Below are 24,265 nucleotides of genomic sequence, written 5' to 3'. Positions count from 1 at the left end.
TAACTATTTCATATTACTGCTTCATTCGCCATGCTCCACATTGAGAATTGATTCACATTCCTTGAAAATTTAACAAATATTCATAAAACATCTAAAAACACTTATGATGTGTTCATTACTCTGCTCCTAATTCCATCTCAATGGATTTTTATCCATCATATCGTTGATCCTTTATTCATTCTATAAATTAGCAATGGCGACAGCAATCAAAACAAAATATTCCACTATTACACTCTCAGACTCAAAATGTCAGAATTCTTCTTAAAAACGGCCTAATGCCAACTATCAGACAACATACGATATTTTTATAACCAGTTTGAAATCATTTCAACGTTGAAAAATTTTTCGGTCGTTTCCGTTACCTTTCGCTTTAAATTTAATATTTTACTGTAAAGTTAATTTGGTGAATTTTAAATAAAAACTAAAATGTAATTGTTACTATTAATTCATCAGCCCTTCTTAAAACAAAGTGTAGAGCCAGAGATGCCATTTATACAGATTTATCTGTATTGTATGGATTTTTGCGTTCGCATAATGATTGAAATCAAAGTACAGATTTTATACAGATTTCCTTAATTTAATACAGATTTGTACAGATTCATAGAAAGTGAGAAGTAAAAAATTAGACCTTTATTTCTGAGTATCTATTAGTATTTGATTGCAGTGATTCTTTAAAAGTTTATTAATCAACGGACAAATTACATGTTAGAGTGGAAATCTTTTAGGCAGATAATTGATTATGATTAACATCATTTTATTAGTGAAAACAAATAGAGCAGATATAAACTTTCCATGCAACGTAATACATATTTTCTATGAAAATATCTGGCATCTCTGTGCACAGCCGATGAAACACACACACTTCACAGCGTTATGTTGACGTATAGCGGAATGAAACCAGTGCTACTAGATTTGCCACAATGGTTATTTCATTAGTATTTAACACGCTCTTTCTGGTAATATTCGAAGCCAAAACAGTTTTATTTAAATATTAATATCAATAATATAATTAAACTAATGTCACGGATACCAAAAACATACTTTTTGATAATAATTTGAAGAAGAAAAACAATTTATTTTTTGTAACATTATGAGATAACTTGGCAACTTTGCGAAACCAAATGAGATGAAAACAAAGCGCAATCAAGTGAACTAAGTGAAAAACTTTCATCTCATATTTTTAAAGACTTTTATTGTTTGTCGGGTAATTTTTAAAGTTTTAAATCGTTAATTAAACAAGTGGCAAGTGAACATCACTGATTATGAAGCCATCCAGCATTCAATGGTAGTGTAATTTTGCGAAATAGTGATCATGTTTCGAGACGAATCGATTAGTAGATATTCAGAAACATGACGAACTATAAATCTTGAGACGAAAATGTATCCTAAATTAAAAAGTGAGTTTATTTTAAATGAAAAAACGATAACCGAAGAACTTAAAACCATTTCTTTCAATAGGAAAGTGTGACAATATCTTTTATAATCATTTTAAAACATTTCACAGTTTGGTTCAGGTAGGTTGTAAAATATTATTCATGTTCAAAGTGATGAGGTGAAGGGATGAGATGGAAATAGTAGCTCAGATGAAATAGGGAGCCGTTACCCTATTACAATTTTCTTCCCTGCATATAGTATTGAATTTCGCTCGACAGTTTGAAGTTCGTGGCTAACTTTGTTTATCGCATCATTTTGTAATTCCAAATAACATGCTTTTTTCTTTTGTGGTTGGAAAATTTTCTTAAATTCATCTATCATTTAGGTTGTCATTGATGACAAGTTGTAACAAATTTACTTGATATAAGTTATTTTTATGTTGCGAATAGATCAGTTATTCTAATATGTCCTTTAGGGTGCCAATATTTTTGCGAGTCATATCTAACTTCGTAAAACGATAGTGCTCAGAAGTTTAACCATCCCAACCAAAGTCCCTATGCAAAAGTTGAGCTAAATCGGATATGAGTTTTCGATTTAAAAAAAAATCACCGTACCCCCACATGAAATTTCCGATTTTTTCATGCCAAATGTCTTAGAACTGCATGAAACGTCGAGATCTAGTGTCATCTCGAAAAAGAAATTATTAAAAAACGGCTCTTTTGAACTGAGATTTCCGAAATCGATTTTTTTTTTGTTTTTTTAAGTCAAATGTTTTTCTCTCCATTCAACGGGGACCTCTCTCTATGGATCAAAATTTTTTTTCAAACTTGATCAGATTCACATCCGAGCATAAAGTTGACCCACAAAGTTTAAGTCTAGGTAGCACCCAAGGATGGCATGGATCATTAACATAGAATGGACACCAGTGTGAGAGCGAATTTATCTCGATGACCCGTCTGAGCATCACAGGTTAACACGCTGATGCATAACATTGCATAACTGTATCTATTTTGGTAAGGGCCGTGAAATAGTAAGAGTATGTGGTGGAACGAATAAATGTAGAAAAATTTTCTCACGGTTCATGCAATGAGATGCAGCAGGTTCTTGTATCATCATATAACACATTGGCGATGTTGTAGATAATGTAGAGAAATATCGAGCCGCTCGATGCCAAATTATCGCCAATCATAAACACTGATAGCACCACAAAGTTTTCGTTACCCTGTTTGAATTTTTTTTTTTTTTTTGTGCGACATCGTAGACTCAATTGCCTTGCAATTGCACCACGATTCGCCTCCGTGGCCGCCAGCACCACTACCAGCAAACGATGTTAGCAGAGTGACGAACGAAGAGTTATTGTCAGTGGCGAGATCGCTCGACACTAAGAAAGCTGCCGGGCCAGACGGTATTCCGAACGCGGCTCTGAAGGTAGCTATAACCTAAAAACCACATGTTCAGAGAGGTCATGCAGAGATGTCTGGACTAACGTACGCCCCTGAACATTTGGAAAAGAAAAAGACTGATACTGTTACCGAAACCTGGGAAACCTTGAAGTAAGCGTAAACGTAAGTTTCGTCTTATACTTATCAGTGCGTAGCAGTTTATGTTGAACTGCTACCTCCGACCTGACGGTTCATGACTTCACATTGGCAGATGTTCGCATTGACATTCGCGGATGACTTCACATTGGCGTTCGTGAATTTAGTCAGTTAGTTTTTGATCATCAAGCATCTTGTCCTCAGTTTCCAAGAGCAAACGGATTAGCTGAACGATATGTGCAGTCAGAGATGGTCGGGTCTCGGGTATTTTAACCGAAACCCGACCCGTACCCGTACCCAACGGGTTTTTGGTCGGATACGGGTAAAAAATTTTATTTTCAATCGGGTACGGGTAAAAAAATTTACTGCTCACTCGGGTACGGGAAATTTTTTTTCTGATCGATTACCCGACCATTTGTACTTCACATAAATATGTTTACACGTTGACGAGAATTTTTTATTGCAAAACAGTTCTTCCGAAAAATAAACAATTCGATTCAATGGGTTTTGACATTCGCGCCTAGGACCAGACCTGACAACTGACATCTTTTTCCAGAAAAAACATTTTCTTTCTTCATTAAAAAAAACGATCAATCATAGTTACGTGAATAGTTATGTGAATATTTTCCACCCTAATTTTTTTATAACATATTTAATAAGACTGCCTTAGCTCTAAGATGTTGCGGTCATACCCTACTTTTCACGTAGGTTTTAATGAACTGCCATATTAAAGCTGTTTAATGCACAATCCAGTAAAAATTATTTGATTCATATATAAAATGTAGTGTAGTACTCATATCACATTCAGATACCAGTAAACTGTTATTTTAAATATTGGTTGGAGATTTTCTAAATTTTCATCTTAATTATAAAGATTCTAACCATAAAAACATGAACATTTATTTCAGAAAATCTGCACGGAACCGCCCGCGATCCCATTTCAACCAGAATATTAGTTGATTTTCTGAATTCGATTGGTTAAAATTTGGTACAACTAATCGATTGTTGTTTTAACTAAACTGTCATTTTTGTTTTTCGATTAGCAGAAATGATGGTTGAAACAACTAATTCAACTGTTTGAAAAAAAAATGCTGTCAATTAGTGAGGACACATACCTTTCAATTTCAACAAATATTTTAGTTGGAATAACTGGTGTTGTTATTGAAACAAAATTCTGTTAGTTGAAAAATAAATCGGTTTTATTTGTTTGTTTGTTTTGAGATCAGTAAATTCTAAAAAAAATACTTCTGATTCGATCGGAAATGATTGATGTAGAAAAACGTTTTTAATCAGCAAAAGTGCCCAGAGGGGCGAGTAAATTAGCGAAATTATTAAATTTACCTAAAATGATGCCTGATAATTTTAGTCAATTTATATGATCTTGGGTGCATCAACCGCTGGGAATTGGAATTTTGCGACGGCAATTCAAACGCGCCATTCAATCGCAGCGCGTTCTGTGTGTTTGAAACCCTTCGCTCCTGTTACTTTTATAAATTAAATTCATGTCAAAAAGCGTTTTATTGCTAATGCATGAACATCATCACCGGTAACAAACAGCTGGAAGTAAAACAGTCTGCTGGAAGTAAATAATGATCGAATTTGAAGCATAAAATTTTTGCGCATACCTGATAGATTACGAGATGATCATTCATTAACATTTTCTAATTTGTCACCAAATCTTTTTCATCTCAAACGAGGTTAACTTTATCACAACACCGCTGTTAGATAAACACTTAGGTTATCATAAAATTCTCAAATCGAATGAACACAATTTCACCAAACGCTTTAACCATCGATGTTGTTTTCATTGACATTTTGAAGCGACGCGAACAGATTTCAACTAAAAAAGTTGTTGATTTTGCATTGCGATTATTGTTTTGCTTTCAACTGTCTCCGGCATTTGACAGCATTCAAAACAACATATTTTTCAACTACTTGAATATATGCAAATCAAAAACCATTTTGGTTGAATCAAAAAGAAATTAGTTAAATCAACTGCACTACAAGTGAAAATCTCGAAGAGTGATAACGTGGAGTCGCAAAAGTACGGGTGAAAATCTTTTCTCGCGAAATACTCAAATTTTCACCGTGTTCACTCGTTGAGGGTTCCACTGGAGGTGGCACAGAAGTTCAATGGCGGTAAAAACCACCAGCTACCGTTAACATCGTGGGTGTAAGTTTGTGAGGCTTACAAAACGGGCATATTTGACAGATAAATTTGAATCAAAATTATAATCCGTTGTGCTTTGTACTAGAAAATTCTGAAGAAAAAAAAATCTCTCGCATATTCAAACTACTTACACTTGAAGGACTCACTGTTCACCATTTTCAAAATTGAATTTTTCACACCGGGAATACACGTACATTATTTGATGTTTGGTCAATTCACGTAAACAAACTGATGATACTCTATTCATTTTAGGGGATGTTCGCATAACATTCATTTTCGTCACGTATAATATTGAATTTGACATTTGGAACCATTTTACGTGATTTCGAATGTGAATTTTTATTTGTGTGTCAAGATAATGAGCACGTTTACTTGTGGTTCTAAAGAATAGAATCAAAAGTAGCACTATTTCGTGAAAACTATACCTACCCAAAATTGAATACAACGGGTATTACGACATTTTGGGTAAATATGCTTCGCGAAAAATTTGAGTAAACATTACTCCCTTTTGTTTGCATTTGTAAATGAGTATAAAATAGTAAAGGCATTAGAAATCTATTCCTGCTTCACAGTGTATTTATATGTTTAAATGTAAACAAGCATTTTAATGTATTTTACTTACCAACTAGAGCCTGATACGGCTCGCTATCTAAAACACTTTATGTTTTCCATCCTGAATTTGGTAAAATTTTTACTACTCAATCGGGTCGGGTACGGGTACAGGTAATTTTTAATCGGGTACGGGTAAATTTTTTTATTTTTTATCGGGTACGGGTCGGGTACGGGTTTTTTTTTATTTTTAATCGGGTACGGGTCGGGTACGGGTAAATTTTTTTGCTGATCACTCGGGTACGGGTCGGGTTCGGGTATACGAAATTCTATATCCGACCATCTCTAATGTGCAGATCGCTAAATCAATGCTTAAGAAATGCAATGATGACCAATCGGACATTAGTAAAACCTTACTCCACATACGAATTACACCGTGTAGCACTTCGATACCATCACCTAAGGAAAGACATATGGAACGATCAAATATACCGATGACACTGGACGCACTGAGACCTAGGGTTGCAATAAATGTTCAACAACTCTTAGAGCGCGAACGAGTGATTCAGAAAGATTTCGCGAATAGAGGAAGCATACAACCACAACAGTACTATAGTGAAACAACTTGATGCAAATCGTTCGTACTTAGTAACTGATTGAGGAAGAATTTTAAGGGGGAATGTTCATCACATGCGCAAATTATGTGGGAATGATCAGTAAATAAAGACATGATAAATCGAGTGAGTTCCGTTTTTGAAGCTTTTCTTCACTATTATCGATGATTTCGGAAGCGGAAACCGAGGACTAGTAGTCCCGAAGTATGTTTACGTATCCACTAACCAAAAAGACTCGCACAGTAAAACCGGAACCAGAGGTCTGGATCAACTTTTCGGAGACTTCAAGAATTTCAAGACCTTTTATTTACATCTCAGTTTGTGAAAAACGGTCAAGAAATTTCCGAGAAAATTGGGTGAGCATTTTCTCATAGATTTGCACATATTACCTTGTAATTCCGGGACCGAAAGTCTGATAAAGATGAAATTAAATAGCATGGAAACATGAAACCTTTTGTTTGAATCTAAGCACAGAGAACAGACATCCAAGCTAGTACAAACTTTTTCAAAAAAACTGTGTAAAGCATACAAGTAAAAATCCGTTGAAAATCACCGTTGCGTATGACATTGTACGCTTGAATTACCATTGTATGAAAGCTCGCAAGAGCTCATAAGGGATTACTGGGCTGCTCGAAGCGCCTCTTCAGGAGAATTGCTACTTAATGATTGCTTTTTAAAACAACCGTTTAATTTCTTACACAAATTGATATCAAATCTACTTAGATGTCTGTTCATTTAATTTATAAAGTTTATTGAGACCCGGTTTTAACCTAATTATGGTCTTTCGCCGGGTCTGTTCTCTGTGATCTAAAATCGGTTCAGCCATCTCTGGAAAAATTGAGTGACATTATTTGTCACATACACACACAGACATTTTGTGATCTCGACGAACTGAGTCGAATGGTATATGAAACTCGGTCGTCCGGGCCTCCGTTCAAAAGTCGGTTTTCATAGTAATTGCATAGCCTTTCTATACGAGAAAGCCAAAAATTGAAGTAAATATTGGACCCCCAACAAGCTTAACTGCCGTTCGCACACACTTTTATCCCGTAATATTGAAATTGTATTTAATCGGATTGCCTTCAAAACAGTGGTTCAACACATCTAAAGTAGTAGGATTAGAAGAACGATTTCTTCGGCTCGAAAACGATAACGAATTAAGCATCTAGGGATTTGTTTTTGCAAGTTTTTATTTCTGTGATTTTTATACATTTTTATACATGTTGAAAGAAAGCTCAATAAAATTGGTAGATGTTGCATATTTGTAGTTATTAAGAAAACCGTAGCTTCAGTATGAAATTTCGGACAATTCAATAAATCGTTATCCACAAACATTACACGAACGCCAACAATTTGAAATCGGCCTTTATTATTTGCCGATTGCTTTTAATTTTATTCATCTACAGTACTGCGTTGTTAGAAGTTACAATTGTTTTTTTCTTAAGCTAAGAAAGAGTTCTATTATTCTTTTGTAAGGTGCTAGTGATTGGAAGAATTTATTCAAATAGTGGTAGCGTGAAATACAGTAAAATAAATATTTCTCTTCTGCATTCTTTGCTTTAAACAAAAACGTTAGCTTTTGCGAAAAAACGTGCAACGGAAAACAATGCAGGAGTATATATGGGTAACAATAAAAAAACCTTATCATAACCTAGTTTTCAATTCCAATCTTTGCTTGTGTAAATAAATAAAGTTTTCATTTGGCTTTATCCTACATTAAGACGAGCGCCCAAAGAAAAGCAATACGAACTCCATCGCATAAACAACAAGACATGTTTATTCTTGCTGGGACAGCAAAGTACTTCGACTTGAGGAGCTCTAGCTATTTATTTACCATGCAAGTGAAACACGACCCTAAGCAGCGAGTTAGCACTTTTCATATTATTTACTGTCTCTTGTATAAGTCTGCAGCAACAAAAAACTGGAAATGAATAAAAATATTGTACTGTGTCGTTCAGCTGAATCTGAGTGTAACTAATAAATCATTTTTGAATGCTGCACACTTGTTAATTCTATATGGCCCGTCTAAACAAAATGAGATATTTGTGTATGAATTCGCGAAACCACCCTTTACTGTTGAACCTATCAAGTATAGTGAGTTGTATTGTGATTAAAATTTGAGAATCGCTTGTCTGCCTCCGGACAATGATGTAAAGTTATTTTGATATAAAAATATTGGAGTATATATCCTACTTTACTCGCTTCGTTTTAGCCTACCTTCTGGTTTGGGTATTTTCTACTTATCACATGTCATCGATTCTCCATCAACAACCATACCCTTATGTTTCCCGTTTTGTCTTTCGCTTCAGAAAATAGTAGCCACATCAGCACATCATTAGTGGGGATAATCGTCATCATCGGATACTGCCTGTCCAGTATTGTTACTCCCGATACAGCAAAATCGATGTGTGTTTGCGCTGAGATTAACACCTTTCGTCAAATCTATCGTATCGTGACCTTGAGCGCGCAGTTCTCGTTCGGTACATTTTTCTAATTTTTGCCATTGTTTGACTGCCAGAGCAAATGCTTCATACACATTTTCCGATGTTTTGGCCGACGTTTCGATAAATGCTGCCACATGATGCTCCTGGCACCATTCCGAAACTTCCTCGGCGGTAACCTGCCGCTGAGCCGGAGCAATATCATTTTTCGTTCCCACCACAATGAACGGAAAACGATCAGCTTTTACATCATAGTACTTTAAAAATTCTTCGCGCCATTGAATTAGTGCTCGGAAACTGGTCTTGTCATCTACGGCGTATGCCAGGAGACAAATATCTGAACCCCGATAGAACGGTGTTCGCAGTGCTTTAAAACGCTCCTGCCCGGCGGTGTCCCAGATCTGTAAAACAATTATTGATAATTAGGCATTTTGGTTTAAGTAGTCATCTCATTAGTAGAGTCGCCATGTTATTCCACCGATTACTCCACTTTCAATCAATTATTTGTGATAAAATCGAATACAATACTTCGGCTCTAAGAAGCAATACCGCAGAAAAGTAGTTCGAAAATTGTTCAATACTGCTGTTATATCGAAAATTCAAAGTGAATGCGCTTTTTTATCTTACTATTTGAATTCAACCTATCGAACAGAGACTACAGATATTACTCTAACTAATGATTTGCGCATATGAGATTACTAATGGAGCTGAGATGAATGTGACTACCCCGGACATTTCGATCCGATTGAAAACCAGCACCGTTTCGTGGCAACTGGACCAGGCAAGTGTAAGTTTTTTATGTCGTTTATTTATACCCGGCTTTAACCAAGTTGCGGTCGTTCGCCGGCCCGGTGTAAGTGTAAGTTCAAGTTCTACAAACTTGCAGGATTGACGTTAACTTTATTACGTAGTTTCCATGATTCATCCGGTGGAAGAATGAATAGAACTTGATTCTAAATGGCTCGTGTTGTAATGAAGTTATTAACATGGATAGCAGGTCATTTTTTCAAAATTTGTGTTCAATCCAAAAATCAGTCTGTGCAAAATCTGTGTCCACTTCCCATAAAAATTCAATGCAGCTCGACATCAGTGTAGCGTCCGTCCGGCAAAAAAAAAACAATTAAAATTCTGGTTTGATTCAAAGAATGTTTTATTTTTTTGACACAACCAACATTTGTTTGGAATTATTGTATTCTATTTCAATTGTTTTGTTGTTTTAAACCACCGGGATTTTCCTGAATGAAAGAGTCACAAATAATAATCGAATTTGAATCAAGAATCGACGAGCATCAATGCCTTTCTTGACATTGGGTGACAGTTTCGATGTAGACATCGATATAGCAGCTCCGCTGTTCAACTGCGCGATTATATATGAAAAATCGTGTTCGTGGCTCGATCATTTCTTCTTTTGGGTTAAAAGAAACGGGACGTTGTGTCTGACAATTTCACAGAACCATAATATCAAATTTAACCAAAACACCTCATCTATCCTAGGAAAAGTTACACAGAAAATAACAGTTCCGAATTTACGTCTTTGAGATCGTGGAATTTTTGAATGCCGCTCACCTAAAATAATTGACAATTATTATCATCAATATTCAGCAACTGATCAATCGTATCCGGAGAAAATGCACTCAACGATGATAAGCATCGAAGAATTTGAATAACTTTTTAGAACCCACAAACCGCTGCTAAAGAACTGCTTATGACATTATAACATTTTTGTCCGATAAGTAAATCTACAATAAAAGAAATTATAGTGCATTTTTACTTAAGTGAGCTTCACCTTTTCGAGCGTAAACGTTTTGTGACGGGAATATTTAAAGAGAGCCCTTTCACCAAGCCTCAGTATGTTATTTTTTTGTGTGTGGTTTTCCGGAGAGGGTCTTTTTTAATTGCTCTGTCGGGGTTTGTAAAGCGAACTTGTATTTACAAAAGACCAGTAAGAGACGGTAATTTAATTCAAAACTTATTTTTTATACATAACTAGCTGACCCGTCGAACTTCGTCTCGTCAGAAATTATGTTTTTGAATCTATCTTCTCGAACAGCAGAACTGTCAAACGTTATTATTTAACTGATTACTTGGCCTACAACAAACGAATTACGACAAATTCACATTTAACATATTAACCTCGGTCCGAAGGTCATCAAAAATTATTGTGAACATGTTAAAAGCTTTTGTTACGCAAAAATGAAACAAATGCACCGATCGACATCTCATCCTTCGAGTCAGTGCATTGAACAGAGATGGTAGATCTCTCTCAAACTAATGGTTTCGACATGAAGCGTGGAGCAGAACTGATCAGGATGAATACATTGAATTGATGATTCTGCAAATTTCCAAAAACTGCCTTCGCGACTTGTTTGTCATTGCAAGTTAAGGCTTAATTGTAGACTGAAGACGTTTAAAAATTTAATAGTAAATCCTTGGGATTATCGGATAAAATTGTTTGGAGCGATTTTCCACCAACTGCTTCACCGCTAGTCTGATGATATTACTTAGTCGTGTTTGATGAATGTTCGTAGCATGACAATTACAGGATTAATTTTCAATTAACAATTTACCGATAAAATTAAACATTCTTCTGTCCATTCTTGTGTCTGTTATGTACAGTGTAGTTTAGTACAATCGAAAAGTTGTTATTAAACACTTTAAAATTAGCGTATATAAGATCGATGAATTGAATAAACTAACTGGCAACTGGGTTGAGCTCGGTCGTGCAGTTCTTTTGAGTAATCTATAAGTAGCAGTTGTGTTTTCCTGTTCATTCTACAAAGTTCAAACGAAATCCTGATATTTCCTGCTACTCTCCATGATAAGGATTTGATAACTGGCGACGAGGACAACCGGTACCGTGCACCGGTCATTGCAGTCAGCAATTATACATATTACAGCATTTTCTTTTCAACGGCTACGCTGGTTTGGAAAGCTCTGTAAGTACCATAGTTTTTTAATATGGTGGCCATTAAATAGAACAAAAAGAAAAGTAATTTATTCATATTGTGAAAATAAGTGACGTATATGTGTGCTATTTTATTCAATTTTTGGTTAAAAAAAAAAAAAAAAAAGAAAAAACCACGCTAACACTTTTATTATACAGGGAAGCCATTTTGTTTTCATAGTATTAATATCTTTTCTTTCTTTTTGGAGAGTAGATAGGCAGTGTGACCAGTACGACGAATTTTCGCTAAGCCTGGCGAATAAATAAAAGTGGAAAATTTGGAAAAAAAAATCCACCCAATTGAAAGGCCTGTATACCGATAACGTTTCGGTGAGCCGGTAGGAATAATTTTCTGCGGTGAGTGCAAGTTTTTTTTCTTCTCTTGGAAAATTTTAATACTATATTTTACAAATAAGTTTATTGATTTTATTACTATATTGATATTACTATAAACTGCCTATCTACATATTTATATAACATGGCAAACGTTTTTGCTACAATCGAGCCGTATCGTACGGGCACTAGTTTCGCGGATTGGGCCGCAAGACTGAAGTATTTTTTTATTGTAAACAAAATAGAAGACGGCAATGATAAAAAAGCCCACTTCATTACGATGGGTGGCCCGGTAATTTTTTCACAAATAAAATTACTTTATCCCACGGGAAATTTTGACAATGTTCCGTATGAGGAACTAATTTCAAAATTAAGTGCTAGGTTGGACAGAACTGAATCAGACATGATACAACGTCTAAGATTCAATACCCGTAATCAACAACCAAATGAACCGTTAAAAGATTATGCATTATCTCTTCGACTCCAAGCTGAGTTTTGTGGTTTTGGTGATCATAAAGACTTAGCTATATTGGATAGAATTGTAGCGGGGGTCCAAGATAATGAATTAAGGAAAAAATTGCTTAGCGAGGACAAATTGACACTCGCTTTAGCTGAAAAAATTCTTGAAACGTGGGAAATGGCTACTACTAATTCTAAACCGTTTTCTGAAAAAGAAGATGAAGTTTTTGCTATGAAATCTCTCCCTGGAATGGGTAGAGGACAAGTTATACAAAGAATGAAAGATTTTCAAGAATCTAGGCAACGACGTTTCGAAGAACGAAATCGTATTCCAGTAAAGAATCGACTGGGATACAAACGCCATGATTCGAATTACAGAAAACGAGTTAGGTTCGATGATGCTAGAAGATATGAAGATGTTAGGCCAGCAGAGTACAGAAGTGAACAGCCAAAATGGGATCAGCGCATATGTGATTTTTGCGGACTGAGAGGGCATGTGGCAAGAAAATGTTCCAACATAAATATCCAGTGAACCGGATGGACATTCCTGGTAGCAGTAAGGAGAACATCTCTAACCTTCTAGGGCGCATGAATACCAAGGACTCGGATGACGAATTGGATGGAGATTCGGATACAGGTGAATTATCTTGCATGCAAGTTTCTACCTTGAATAAAATTAACAATCCTTGTTTTATTAATGTAAAAATTGATGGTGTACCAATACAGATGGAAGTTGACTGCGGTGCTTCTGTAACAGTGATGAATAAAATTCATTATTTTTCATATTTTTCTAAAAATTTATCAAAAACTACGACAAAACTTATTGTGGTAAATGGATCGCATCTACAATTATTAGGGGAGACAGAAGTTATAGTGGAACACAAAGAAAAAAGAGCAAAATTAAAACTTTTAGTGATTAGTTCTGAAAACAATTTCTATCCGTTATTTGGTAGAACGTGGTTAGATGTTTTAATTCCTGATTGGAGGAAATTTTTTGCTGGAACTGTTTCAGTTAACAATATTTTGAATAAAAATTGTTTTATCCAGGAAATAAAACAAAGATTTTTAAACATTTTTAAAAAAGATTTCTCGATGCCAATAAAAGGTTACGAAGCTGAACTTATTATTAAAGCAGACACACCCATTTTCAAGAAGGCGTACGATGTACCTTACAGGTTAAGAGAAAAAGTTTTAGACTATTTGGAGAAGTTAGAAAATGAGAAAGTTATTACTCCAATTAAAACAAGTGAGTGGGCTTCTCCAGTGGTGGCAGTAATTAAGAAAAACAAAGATATACGATTAGTTATTGACTGTAAAGTGTCAATAAACAAACTGCTAATACAAAATACTTACCCTTTGCCTCTGGTGCAAGACCTTTTTGCAAATCTGTCTGGTTGCAGAGTCTTTTGCACTCTAGATCTGGAAGGAGCTTATACTCAGCTTTCCTTATCCAGTCGTTCAAGGAAATTTATGGTTATTAATACCATAAAAGGGTTATACACTTACAACAGGCTACCGCAAGGAGCATCTTCGAGTGCATCCATCTTTCAGCAGGTAATGGATCAAGTGTTGAAAGATTTACCGTTTGTCGTTTGCTATCTTGACGATGTTCTAATTGCGGGTAAAGATATTGAGGAGTGTAAGAAAAGATTGTTTGTGGTTCTGGAGAAACTTTCGGAAGCAAACATTAGAGTAAATTTTGAAAAATGCAAGTTTTTTGTAACGGAATTGAACTATTTAGGTCACATGATTAGCGAGGAAGGTCTGGCTCCATGTCAAAGTAAAATTAAAACCATTGAAAATGCTAAAACGCCTTCAAATGTCACAGAACTTAAATCCTTTCTTGGTTTGATAAATTATTATCATAAATTTATACCTAATCTTTCTTCTAAATTGTTTCATTTGTATAAATTATTAAAGAGTGATGTAAAGTTTCTTTGGGACAAAGATTGCGAACAAGCTTTCCAGAACAGTAAAAAGTCTTTGATTTCAAGCAAATTTCTTGAATTTTTTGACCCTAAAAAGCCATTGGTGGTTTCGTCAGATGCTTCAGGTTATGGTTTAGGAGGAGTGATTTCTCATATAGTAAACGATACTGAGAAACCAATCAGTTTTACATCTTTCTCTTTAAATCAAGCTCAAAAGAAATATCCTATTCTACATCTTGAAGCTCTGGCGCTGGTGTGTACTATAAAGAAATTCCATAAATACTTGTATGGACAAAAGTTTTTAGTTTTTACGGATCATAAACCTCTAGTTGCTATTTTTGGCAAATCTGGCAAACATTCCATTTACGTGACGAGAATTCAACGATACATTTTAGAACTTTCTATATACGATTTCGATATAATTTATAGACCATCATCTAAAATGGGAAATGCGGGTTTCTGTTCCAGATTCCCATTAAACGATACTGTTGCCAAAGAATATGATATAATACATAGTTTAAATTTTAGCAATGAGTTCCCAATGGATATTAAACTTCTAGCTAAAGAAACAAAAAAGGACAAATTTTTACAACAAATTGTAAAGTATATAAGACATGGTTGGCCAAATAAAATCGACAAACACCTTGTCAACGTTTTTTCTAACCAGCATGATTTAGAAATTGTAGACGAGTGCTTGTTGTTTCAAGACAGGGTTATAATACCGCACTCTTTACAAGGTGGGATTCTCAAACTTTTACATGCCAACCATGGCGGAGTTGTAAATATGAAACAATTGGCTAGACGTTTTGTTTACTGGTACGGAATTAATGCGGAAATAGAAAAATTCGTTGCTAACTGTGATATTTGTAGCAGTATGATGATTATACCGAAACAAAAAATTACCTCTAAATGGATGGAAACTACAAGACCTTTTAGTAGAATCCACATTGATTTTTTTCACTTTAAACGACACACTTTCCTTTTAATGGTGGACAGTTTCTCGAAATGGGTGGAAATAGATTGGATGAAAAATGGTACTGATGGTAATAAAGTTTTAAGACGTTTAGTAAGTTTTATGGCCAGATTTGGTTTACCCGATGTTTTAGTATCTGACGGTGGTCCTCCCTTCAATTCCTTTTCCTTTGTTAATTTTTTGGAAAAACAAGGATTAAAAGTCTTAAAAAGTCCTCCGTATAATCCTGCTAGTAATGGCCAGGCGGAGAAACTTGTTAAAACTGTTAAAGAAGTATTAAAGAAATTTTTACTAGACCAGGAAATGGTAGATTTACATATGGAGGATCAGATAAACTTATTTTTAATTAATTATAGAAATTGTATGACTAAAGATGGTAAATTTCCATCTGAAAAGGTATTTTCATATAAACCTAAATTGTTAATTGACTTAATTAACCCTAAAAATGCTAAAAATAACTACAAAAACATTAAACTAACCCATCAAACTCCTTTACATGATGTATCTCCAAAACCATGTCCGGTAAATTCTGGATCGGTTCTGGACAATCTGAACACGGGAGATGAATTATGGTATAAAAACCATAATCCACATGTTCATGCTAGATGGATAAAGGCAACTTATTTAAAAAGATTTTCTATAAATACTTTCCAGATTCAAATTGGAAGCGTTCCCGTTCTCGCACACCGCACTCAGCTCAGAACATCTAAATATCCGAACTTGTTGGTTCGGCCGAATATTCTATAAATGTCAGTCGTCAACAAAATAGAACAAGAGATATAAATTTGACACCAGCTGAGCAGAATCAAATAGCAGCACAGAGCTACGAGAGGCCTGCATTCAGTAAAATTATGGAGAAGCGGTCATCGATGGATCGAGAAGAAGAATTCCGAGGGTTCCCAGAAGAAAACCTAAATGAAAGGACTAGAAGAAAAAGAAAAGCCGAGGATACGGCTATCGAATGCCCGCGTAGATCTAAGCGTAACAGAAAACAAAAATGTTTCAATGATTTTATATTATATAATGCTTAAGTCTAAATGAACGAAGTTCTTTCGAAAATTTGTAAATTCTATTGTAGTTTCATATGAATTGTCAGCATGAATTTATTCTGAATTTTATATATTTTCTTCTTAAGTGGAAGGAACTGTTATGTACAGTGTAGTTTAGTACAATCGAAAAGTTGTTATTAAACACTTTAAAATTAGCGTATATAAGATCGATGAATTGAATAAACTAACTGGCAACTGGGTTGAGCTCGGTCGTGCAGTTCTTTTGAGTAATCTATAAGTAGCAGTTGTGTTTTCCTGTTCATTCTACAAAGTTCAAACGAAATCCTGATATTTCCTGCAACTCTCCATGATAAGGATTTGATAGTGTCCATTAACTTTTACATGAACACTGAATTCGTTTAATGATTGTATCAATAGTTGTCTCATTAGTCGAGTCACCACATCATTTTGCTTAGTACTCGATCTACAATTAACGAATGGTTGAGTTCGGTCCTGTGGAACCATATCAGACAAAATTATATGAAAAATGTGCAATTTTTCTGTTCTAGCGGAGTGAACATGAGGAGTGATTATACCAGTATTCTTCTTATCGTTCAAGCCAATGAATAAAACGTTTCTCCTCCACATTTACATTTGGTAATTGGTCAAGTAATGCAATGTTCTGAAAATGGAATGATTTGGCTTAAGCAGTTTACAAATGTAATGAATAGCATCCTAAGCAGTCCGCTTTTAAGTAACCCATCCTTGAAAATGTACCCGAAGCGACTGAATGAACTGTAGCATGCTAAATGAAAAAAATCTCTATATTTTACCTCATTATTTCAACAGCAGAATCCTATCCTTGATTCGTATAATAAATCGTTCTATAATTTGATTTGTTCCACTCAAGCCCACGATGGCCAACATTATTCATCTGACTGTTTACATTGCACACAATTAATCTACTGGTAAACGATATCAGATTGTTTTATCCTGCTTACGGTATAGCAAGAACAGTCATATGCGTTCCACGATTAAGTCATTTGGCAAGCAATAATTTTGGTATCCAATTAAGCAAGTGGCTCGAAATGATGGATCGCATGGATCAAACATGCAAGTCTCCACCCAAAACTGCTCGTTGCGCGCCAAACGATTTCCCAATGATCTAGTATTCCTTTCTTCAACAGCGAAATACTGAGCATTTTGTTGCGCGCCAAACATCAATCAATCTAGCAATCATTGGCGACTTTTTCAGTGGAAAATTCCATTGTCCATACAAAATAACTTTATTGGTTTTTCCCACTTTTCCGGTAAGTTTTCCTAATTTTTTTGATGTACGAACCCGGTGGGGGTAAAAACTGATCAAACAAAAAAAAAAGCATCTCAATCCGTCCATCCGTTCTTACGTGATGCGATTACAAAGAATGATCTCTGCATTTTTATATATATAGATAGATAAGAACCAACTGTTAAAATACATTTTGAAGATATTTGAACCAATCCATACTGAACACGAATCACATCGCATATATTTGCGATTTTGACAACTCGTGATTAATACTCACCTTAATCAAACGGAAATTAGTATCCCTTTTGTTTTGATATATTATTGATGCATGTCGGTTCTCCGAAAAGTCCTCTCGAAAGTAAATTTCGAGATGATTTCATTGATTGATTTTCCCGAGTAAAGTCAAACATAAAAATCAGAGCGAATCGAAATCTGATTATGATAGCAACATCAGATTAAAATCTTAATATGATTTCATCTCATCAACTTTTTAATTGATATCACATGTTATCATTTTGCTGTTCCCTTTTGAAAAAAAACTCCAAAACTGATGAAAAAAGAACTCCAAAAATGATGATATCAAAAGCATTAATTGAATCCATCAAAATGAGACTAATTTTATAAGGTGATACAAAAATGCAGAAGTGAATTTCAAAGGAACAATTATTCCTTCAATCCTATGTTTAATAATGCGTTTTATAAAAATGCTTCGACATCCATAACCGTGATCAATGAAAAGATTTTTGTCGAAATTTTTGCAGCTTTTACACCAATGATGTTCCTTATTTTTGGCCACGAGATTATTGGAACCACTCATCTGGAGAACATTGACTAGGTTGGCGATAGTCGGTACTAAAATATTTGCCATAGCAGATTTATCAATTTATCAATATCTTTTCAATTCTCGCACCAAGTATTTTGGAGTAGATCTTACGCTTCAGGTTAGCGGAAAAATTCCCGATAGGACGCACCCGGGGAACGTTTGGACGGGTTCTTCGACTTTGGTACATCGATATTCAGCCGTTCCATCTCCTCCAACGATCGCTTCGAGTAGTCTTGATGAACGACGCGTCTTCCGGCAGGCATTTCGTACTCAACATATCCCCGTTAACGGCCAGTCCTGAGCGAAAGAAAAGCAGTTTTGACATCCTCTTCTCGTTAATTGTCAACCACAGCAACGGCCTTTTTGGAGAGCTTGGTGTGTGAAATGAACTTCACCTCGGAGCTCACTTTCTTCGTGGGGAAGTAAAATACGAAGTGCCCTGCCAGTCGTTGACATCCAGGGTGAAATATATCTCGTCGTCCATCACCACCACTCCGTCGCGATTCGCCAGGATAATCGAGTTGACCATCTTATTCATCCGCTGCCGTTGCGTCATAGCCTGCAGCTCCGAAATCAGAGAACGCGCCTTCCGGTTCCTGACATGTATGGTCATGTTCGCCAAGTACTTTTTCACGGTTTAGCCGGTGAATGTTTTTTCGTGCATGCACTCACAAGTCCTTTAAAATAATTCAATTTACTTCTAAATGATTCGCTCTTCTTTATATCTTTATTTTAAAATCAAAATTTAGTTCATGGAATTAAAAGATCTTTCAATATATAAATAATACACAATTCGGTTTCTACAGTGATTGCATAGTATTTTTACACGAGGAAAGCAAAAATACGAAACAACTACTCACCATACCCGTTTTGAAAATACCTATAACATTATATTCAACAACATGGAAAAAATCATTGTTTACGAAATTTGAACTAATACTGCATTGAGTGTCTCAGATTTCAGAAACTGAAGCTTATTCATAATAATACTTTGGTTCGACGGCTTATTGGAGCCACCTAGACAATAAATTTTCAATTTGTCTATCCCTAAGCAGTCCACAAACTGTATCGAAAACATCACCCTTCAAAACAATTCTCATTTCTGGCTCTAAAAGCTTTTTACTTCATATGCTCACTAGCGCTGCCTATGAGATAGTATGAGAAATATTTGATCAATCATCTAGTAGGTCTTGGCACTTTATAACACTTGTCCAAAGAAACCGTCTTACTAAATCTGCATGATTTTGAGCTACTGAAATTTTGAGTATTTGATTGTACTTTAGCATCACCAAGTGAGAGAAGTCTCAAACTCTAATTATTCGATCACTTCTGAGCTCCCGAACCTTCTTTCCAAAATCACCGACTTTCTAAATCGTCATGTTTCCGAGATATATCGTTATCTTACTCCTATCAGAATATTTCGAGCGAAGGGTTTTTCATAGTCCAAAGTACGCACGATTTCCTGCCAAAATACGCCTCCGAATTTCTCTACTAGTATCATTATCGGCGGTCACCCAAAGTGAACAAATACATGAACACGTCAACCACCTCGATATTGTTACCATCTATCAATATTCGTGGTGGAGGCAGTGGCGTCCCGTCCTCATGTGCACCTCGTGCACTGCACAACCGGTCAAATTGAAAAAATTTACTGCATCTCTATTCCTCCGTACACATGAGGTACTACACGGATTCAATACAGACGGAATTACTCAGCTCAGCTCTGAGATTTGTTGCTCTCTGCCCCTTTTGACTCTGTGAGAACTTGTTTGCACACCTTCAGGAGAGGCTTCAGAGGCTTATGCTTATGGCAGTTGAAAACAAATTGCTGTTTCAGTTGCAACGTCGAAGCGATTTTTTGATGAAGTTTTTCACATATTTGCTCGAGTGCCGAATTCTTCTATTGTATCGATTATTAATTCATATTATTATTAACAAAAATGAGCTTTAATAAAAAAAATCCCATCCAAAAGTATATCGTTAATTTGTTGTATTGAAAAACACATTCGAGTAGCCATTCCTCGATCTTTAGTTTTCACTTGAATCGAACTGTTACATGGTATTTCATACCACATAATCAGTGCACAACCCGTAAATTTTATCACGAGACGCCACTGGTGGGAGGCGTAGTGTTTCTTCTCTAGAGCCTCTTCCTCTCATGAATTTTGTTGTTGACGCATTTGTTTCGGCTGATTTAATTGTTGAAATAAATAAACCCCTTTTCACACGTCAACAGAAGTGGAGTTGATGTTATTGGCAATGTATTTTTTTATTTGTTTCGATAATAGAGGTTTCAACCTTAAGGTCTCTCGCCTCTCCCTCCAGACAAATTTTCTGACCCTATGTGCAGGGTTGAGGATCTAACCCAGGTGGGCTGCATGAAAGGCATCGATTAACTCATCATGCTATACCCGTCCCCAATGTATTTTTTTAACCAATCATGTTTTGCATTTATGTCAAGAAAAAAAAACTTTCATTTTATCTATGATCTTATTTGTGTAATGATACAACTAAATATATTGTTTGTATAAACCCTATCAGTTTTATTCCGTATAAACCAGAGAACTTTTCTATCCCGAAGATAATAAAAAAAAATTTCACATGATTCATTGGATACAATGAATATTAATATACCACGAACTTGATTACGCCATGTGCAAAATTCGATCGTCTCTCGACAAAGAGACCCAACAGTTGTTAAAAGCATTTAATAATTTAAAAATGGATAAAAATCGAAATAAAATTAGTTTAAAAGATGACCTTGAACATTAGTTTGAAAGAAATCTTTTTATTTGTTTAATGATTTCAACAAACAAAAGCGTATGTTGGTTTACTAATCATTTTAGGTTTATATTTTGTAATTTCTTTTAACTGAACAGTTTATAAATTCAAACGCTATACATATTACCTTTACCTAAACTTAGTTCATTCTAAACTGATTTTGTAAGTTAAATTTTCTGTGAAATTGTTTGTCAAGAAATTGACAGCAACGCACAAATGAACTATTTTTCATTTTTATCAAAATATTTCTTGAAACAAACTAATCCACTGAGAAAAATCGAATATCTAGTTTCATAGTTTCATTCAACAATACTTGCTGTATGAAACCAAATTCGGTTCTATAACATTTCCCCGAAAACTATTCTCCAGAACATAAAAAACCGAAGCTTTTTCTCCAGAAATTCATTGCCCAGAGAGTACTAATCTCCAGAAATACAAACTCTAGAAAGTAATAAAACCCAGAAAAAAAATCCCAGAATGTGCCAAAGTCCAGAAAACCATATACCCGAAGGCATTAATCGCTAGAAAATTGATATTGGTATAATGCCGTTTGGCATAATGGTTATTTGGCATACTGATCATATGGCATAACAGAACAATATGCTGCTTAATAGAATTTGTTCTAATTTACTGCGATTTTGAAAGGTCTAATGCGGCTACGCCGCATCGTTTTTAATGACCTGCTGTCCGACCTCGCTGCCGCTCGTTCGGACTTAACTGAGGGATAGCCCCTAGCTTTGGGTAATCCGGGCAAACGCCCGCCACTAGACAGAGGTGTGTTTGTAGTTTCAGGAGGATTTGTAGTTTCAGGCAACAATACTCGTTGAATATATCTTGATTTTCTTTTGTAACTATATTAACAAAATAATTCGTTTTGGCAAACCATAATTTGATGTCTTACAATTTTTGTCTCTGCGCACAGGTTTCCAAGATATATGCAATACTAAAGGCGTATCCGCACACTACAGATCGGTAATCCGTTTGCGAACGTTTCAAAAGAACTAGTTATTTTAGAAAAATGAATGAACATCAGTTCTTCAATAAGAAATGATAGTTCTCTATTTAATGAAAATGGGTGATTTGGAAACGGTAGTCAATCTTAGAAATTTAGTATAATTCATACTTTCGCGACGTCTTTTCTCTCGGCGACCCTGAATACAGAAACATAGTCATATCAAATTTGTTAGTCTATATGATTGTCGGTGTTTTTCTTTTGTCCACATTAATTACTAACACAACATTGCCTCGTAGGGGTTTTTCAGAATACATAAGTTTCCGAATAGTTTTGGAATATAAAAATGTACTGTTTTTTGTAACACCTAAAATTTCAATGTTTTCAAATACATTAAATAATCACAGAAAGATTTTAGATAATTTCAGAAAACTAAAGAGTTTCCGAATGATACACCATTTAAATCATACATCATTTAAATCTCCAAACGACTTCAAGACAATTAAAATATTTGCTTATGTAAAAATTTGAATTTTGCAAGAAAAAAAACAACGGCGAACAAATCCGGTCTAATCAGAATTGATCGTTATAGTGAAGTGGTTCAAATTATTTTTTTGTAAGATTCACTGAAAATTATAAGATATTCTTGACCACAACAAAATTCAAAAATGTATTTTATTACTCCGTAGTGTTGATATGTCTTCACTATTTATCTACACTGCTGAAATTGTATATTTCGTTGGTGTGAACTTACCTGTAAAGTATATCTGTCGCTTCCAACCTGAATATCTTTGTTTAAGAATTCAACACCGATGGTGTGGAAACTATTGGCATCGAAAAAGTTGGATACAAAACGATTCATGAGACAGCTTTTGCCAACTCCGCCATCACCTGGGATACAAACAAGTTGTTGAAATTACTATATGTATTTCGAAATTTGTTATATTGCATGAATCGTTAATCATACATCAACACTGTATCAAATATACAAGAAGTAGTTTATGTTCGGAATTGGGTCAACGACGCACTTCAATGCTAATTGAATGTGAAGTTTTTTTTGACACTAATTAATATTATTTCTGCTTACCTAATATTACTACTTTCAACAGTATATTTTTGCTCGGTGGCCTCATATTCGTCATGATGTTTTTATAAAACTACCACTAATCCACTTTAATCGAGTTTTGTAGTTTAAACTTCAGTTCAAATTCACGACACAGTCTTTGTCTAAACACGAGTCGATTGCTTCACATACTTTATGAATCGTTCAAGGATGGAATCAATTTTTGTGTTCAATTAATCAATGCAAGTAGTTGTACGAATCAGCAATCGATCTACCACAACATAACAACACACTAATAGCTAATCATCGGAAGCAAAACACAAATCGTTGTCCACAAGTTGCATTATTTCTTTCGGTATGTTTGCTTTTTTACGCAGATAGGCACTAAATATCTACTTTTGTCCTTCCTTTGACCAAACCGTTTGATGGTAAATGAATGTTATTGAAACATTAGGAACATCAAATGACATACATTTCAGCTGTTTTCAAAGAAGGGCGAATCTAACATTGACAGCAAATCTCGGTAAATTTTTCAAAAGGGCGTATAAGCAAGTGACAGTTTCTCTTTGTTTACTTTCTCTTCTATTAATTACCAAGCGGTTTCCACGTTTATCACTCAACCGACGACACGACCAGACACTCCGAAGAAAAATCGGAATAAAAAGTGTTCGTGAGCGATTTACCACCAGTTACCATAAATATAGCGACCCCTTGAAAATGACAAAAACTAACTATTCGAGCAACACTGTTTAAGTTGCTATGAACCTAAGACAAGACCTGACATCTGGGGGGGCTGTTTTTGTTCCAAAATGGACCAGTTTCTGATTGGCTGATTTTGATGTTGCCACCTGCACATTGTGAAAGGAAAAAACTTTTGCAGGGTACGCGAGCAATGATGCCAAGTATAAAGAAAATCAGAAAACAAATTTATTAAAATGTATAATTTTAACTCACCAATGAAAATGAAAATTTTCGGAGAATGTTTGACTTTTTTTCAGTCTCATTGGTAATAAATGTTTAAAGTGGCAGGACTGTGTAATTAAAAT

At 35.1% G+C, this 24,265-nt stretch overlaps 1 protein-coding gene across 1 annotated transcript; it reads right to left on the bottom strand.

The window, feature by feature from the left end:
• Positions 1-7,579: 7,579 nt before the first annotated feature.
• LOC131433145 (ras-related protein Rab-9B) lies at positions 7,580-23,684 on the bottom strand. The gene is made up of 3 exons (XM_058599988.1): positions 23,244-23,684; positions 22,911-23,047; positions 7,580-9,087 (listed from the first exon to the last, which is right to left on the bottom strand). The coding sequence occupies exons 1-3, from the start codon at positions 23,296-23,298 to the stop codon at positions 8,581-8,583; spliced, it is 699 nt and encodes a 232-aa protein (XP_058455971.1). The 5' UTR covers positions 23,299-23,684; the 3' UTR covers positions 7,580-8,580.
• Positions 23,685-24,265: the final 581 nt, after the last annotated feature.

This window comes from Malaya genurostris, chromosome 2 (assembly GCF_030247185.1).
Source record: "Malaya genurostris strain Urasoe2022 chromosome 2, Malgen_1.1, whole genome shotgun sequence".
NCBI classification, from domain to species: Eukaryota; Metazoa; Arthropoda; class Insecta; order Diptera; family Culicidae; genus Malaya; species Malaya genurostris.
The sequence above is the reverse complement of the archived record's forward strand: the minus strand, read 5'-3'. Positions and strand labels throughout refer to the sequence as shown.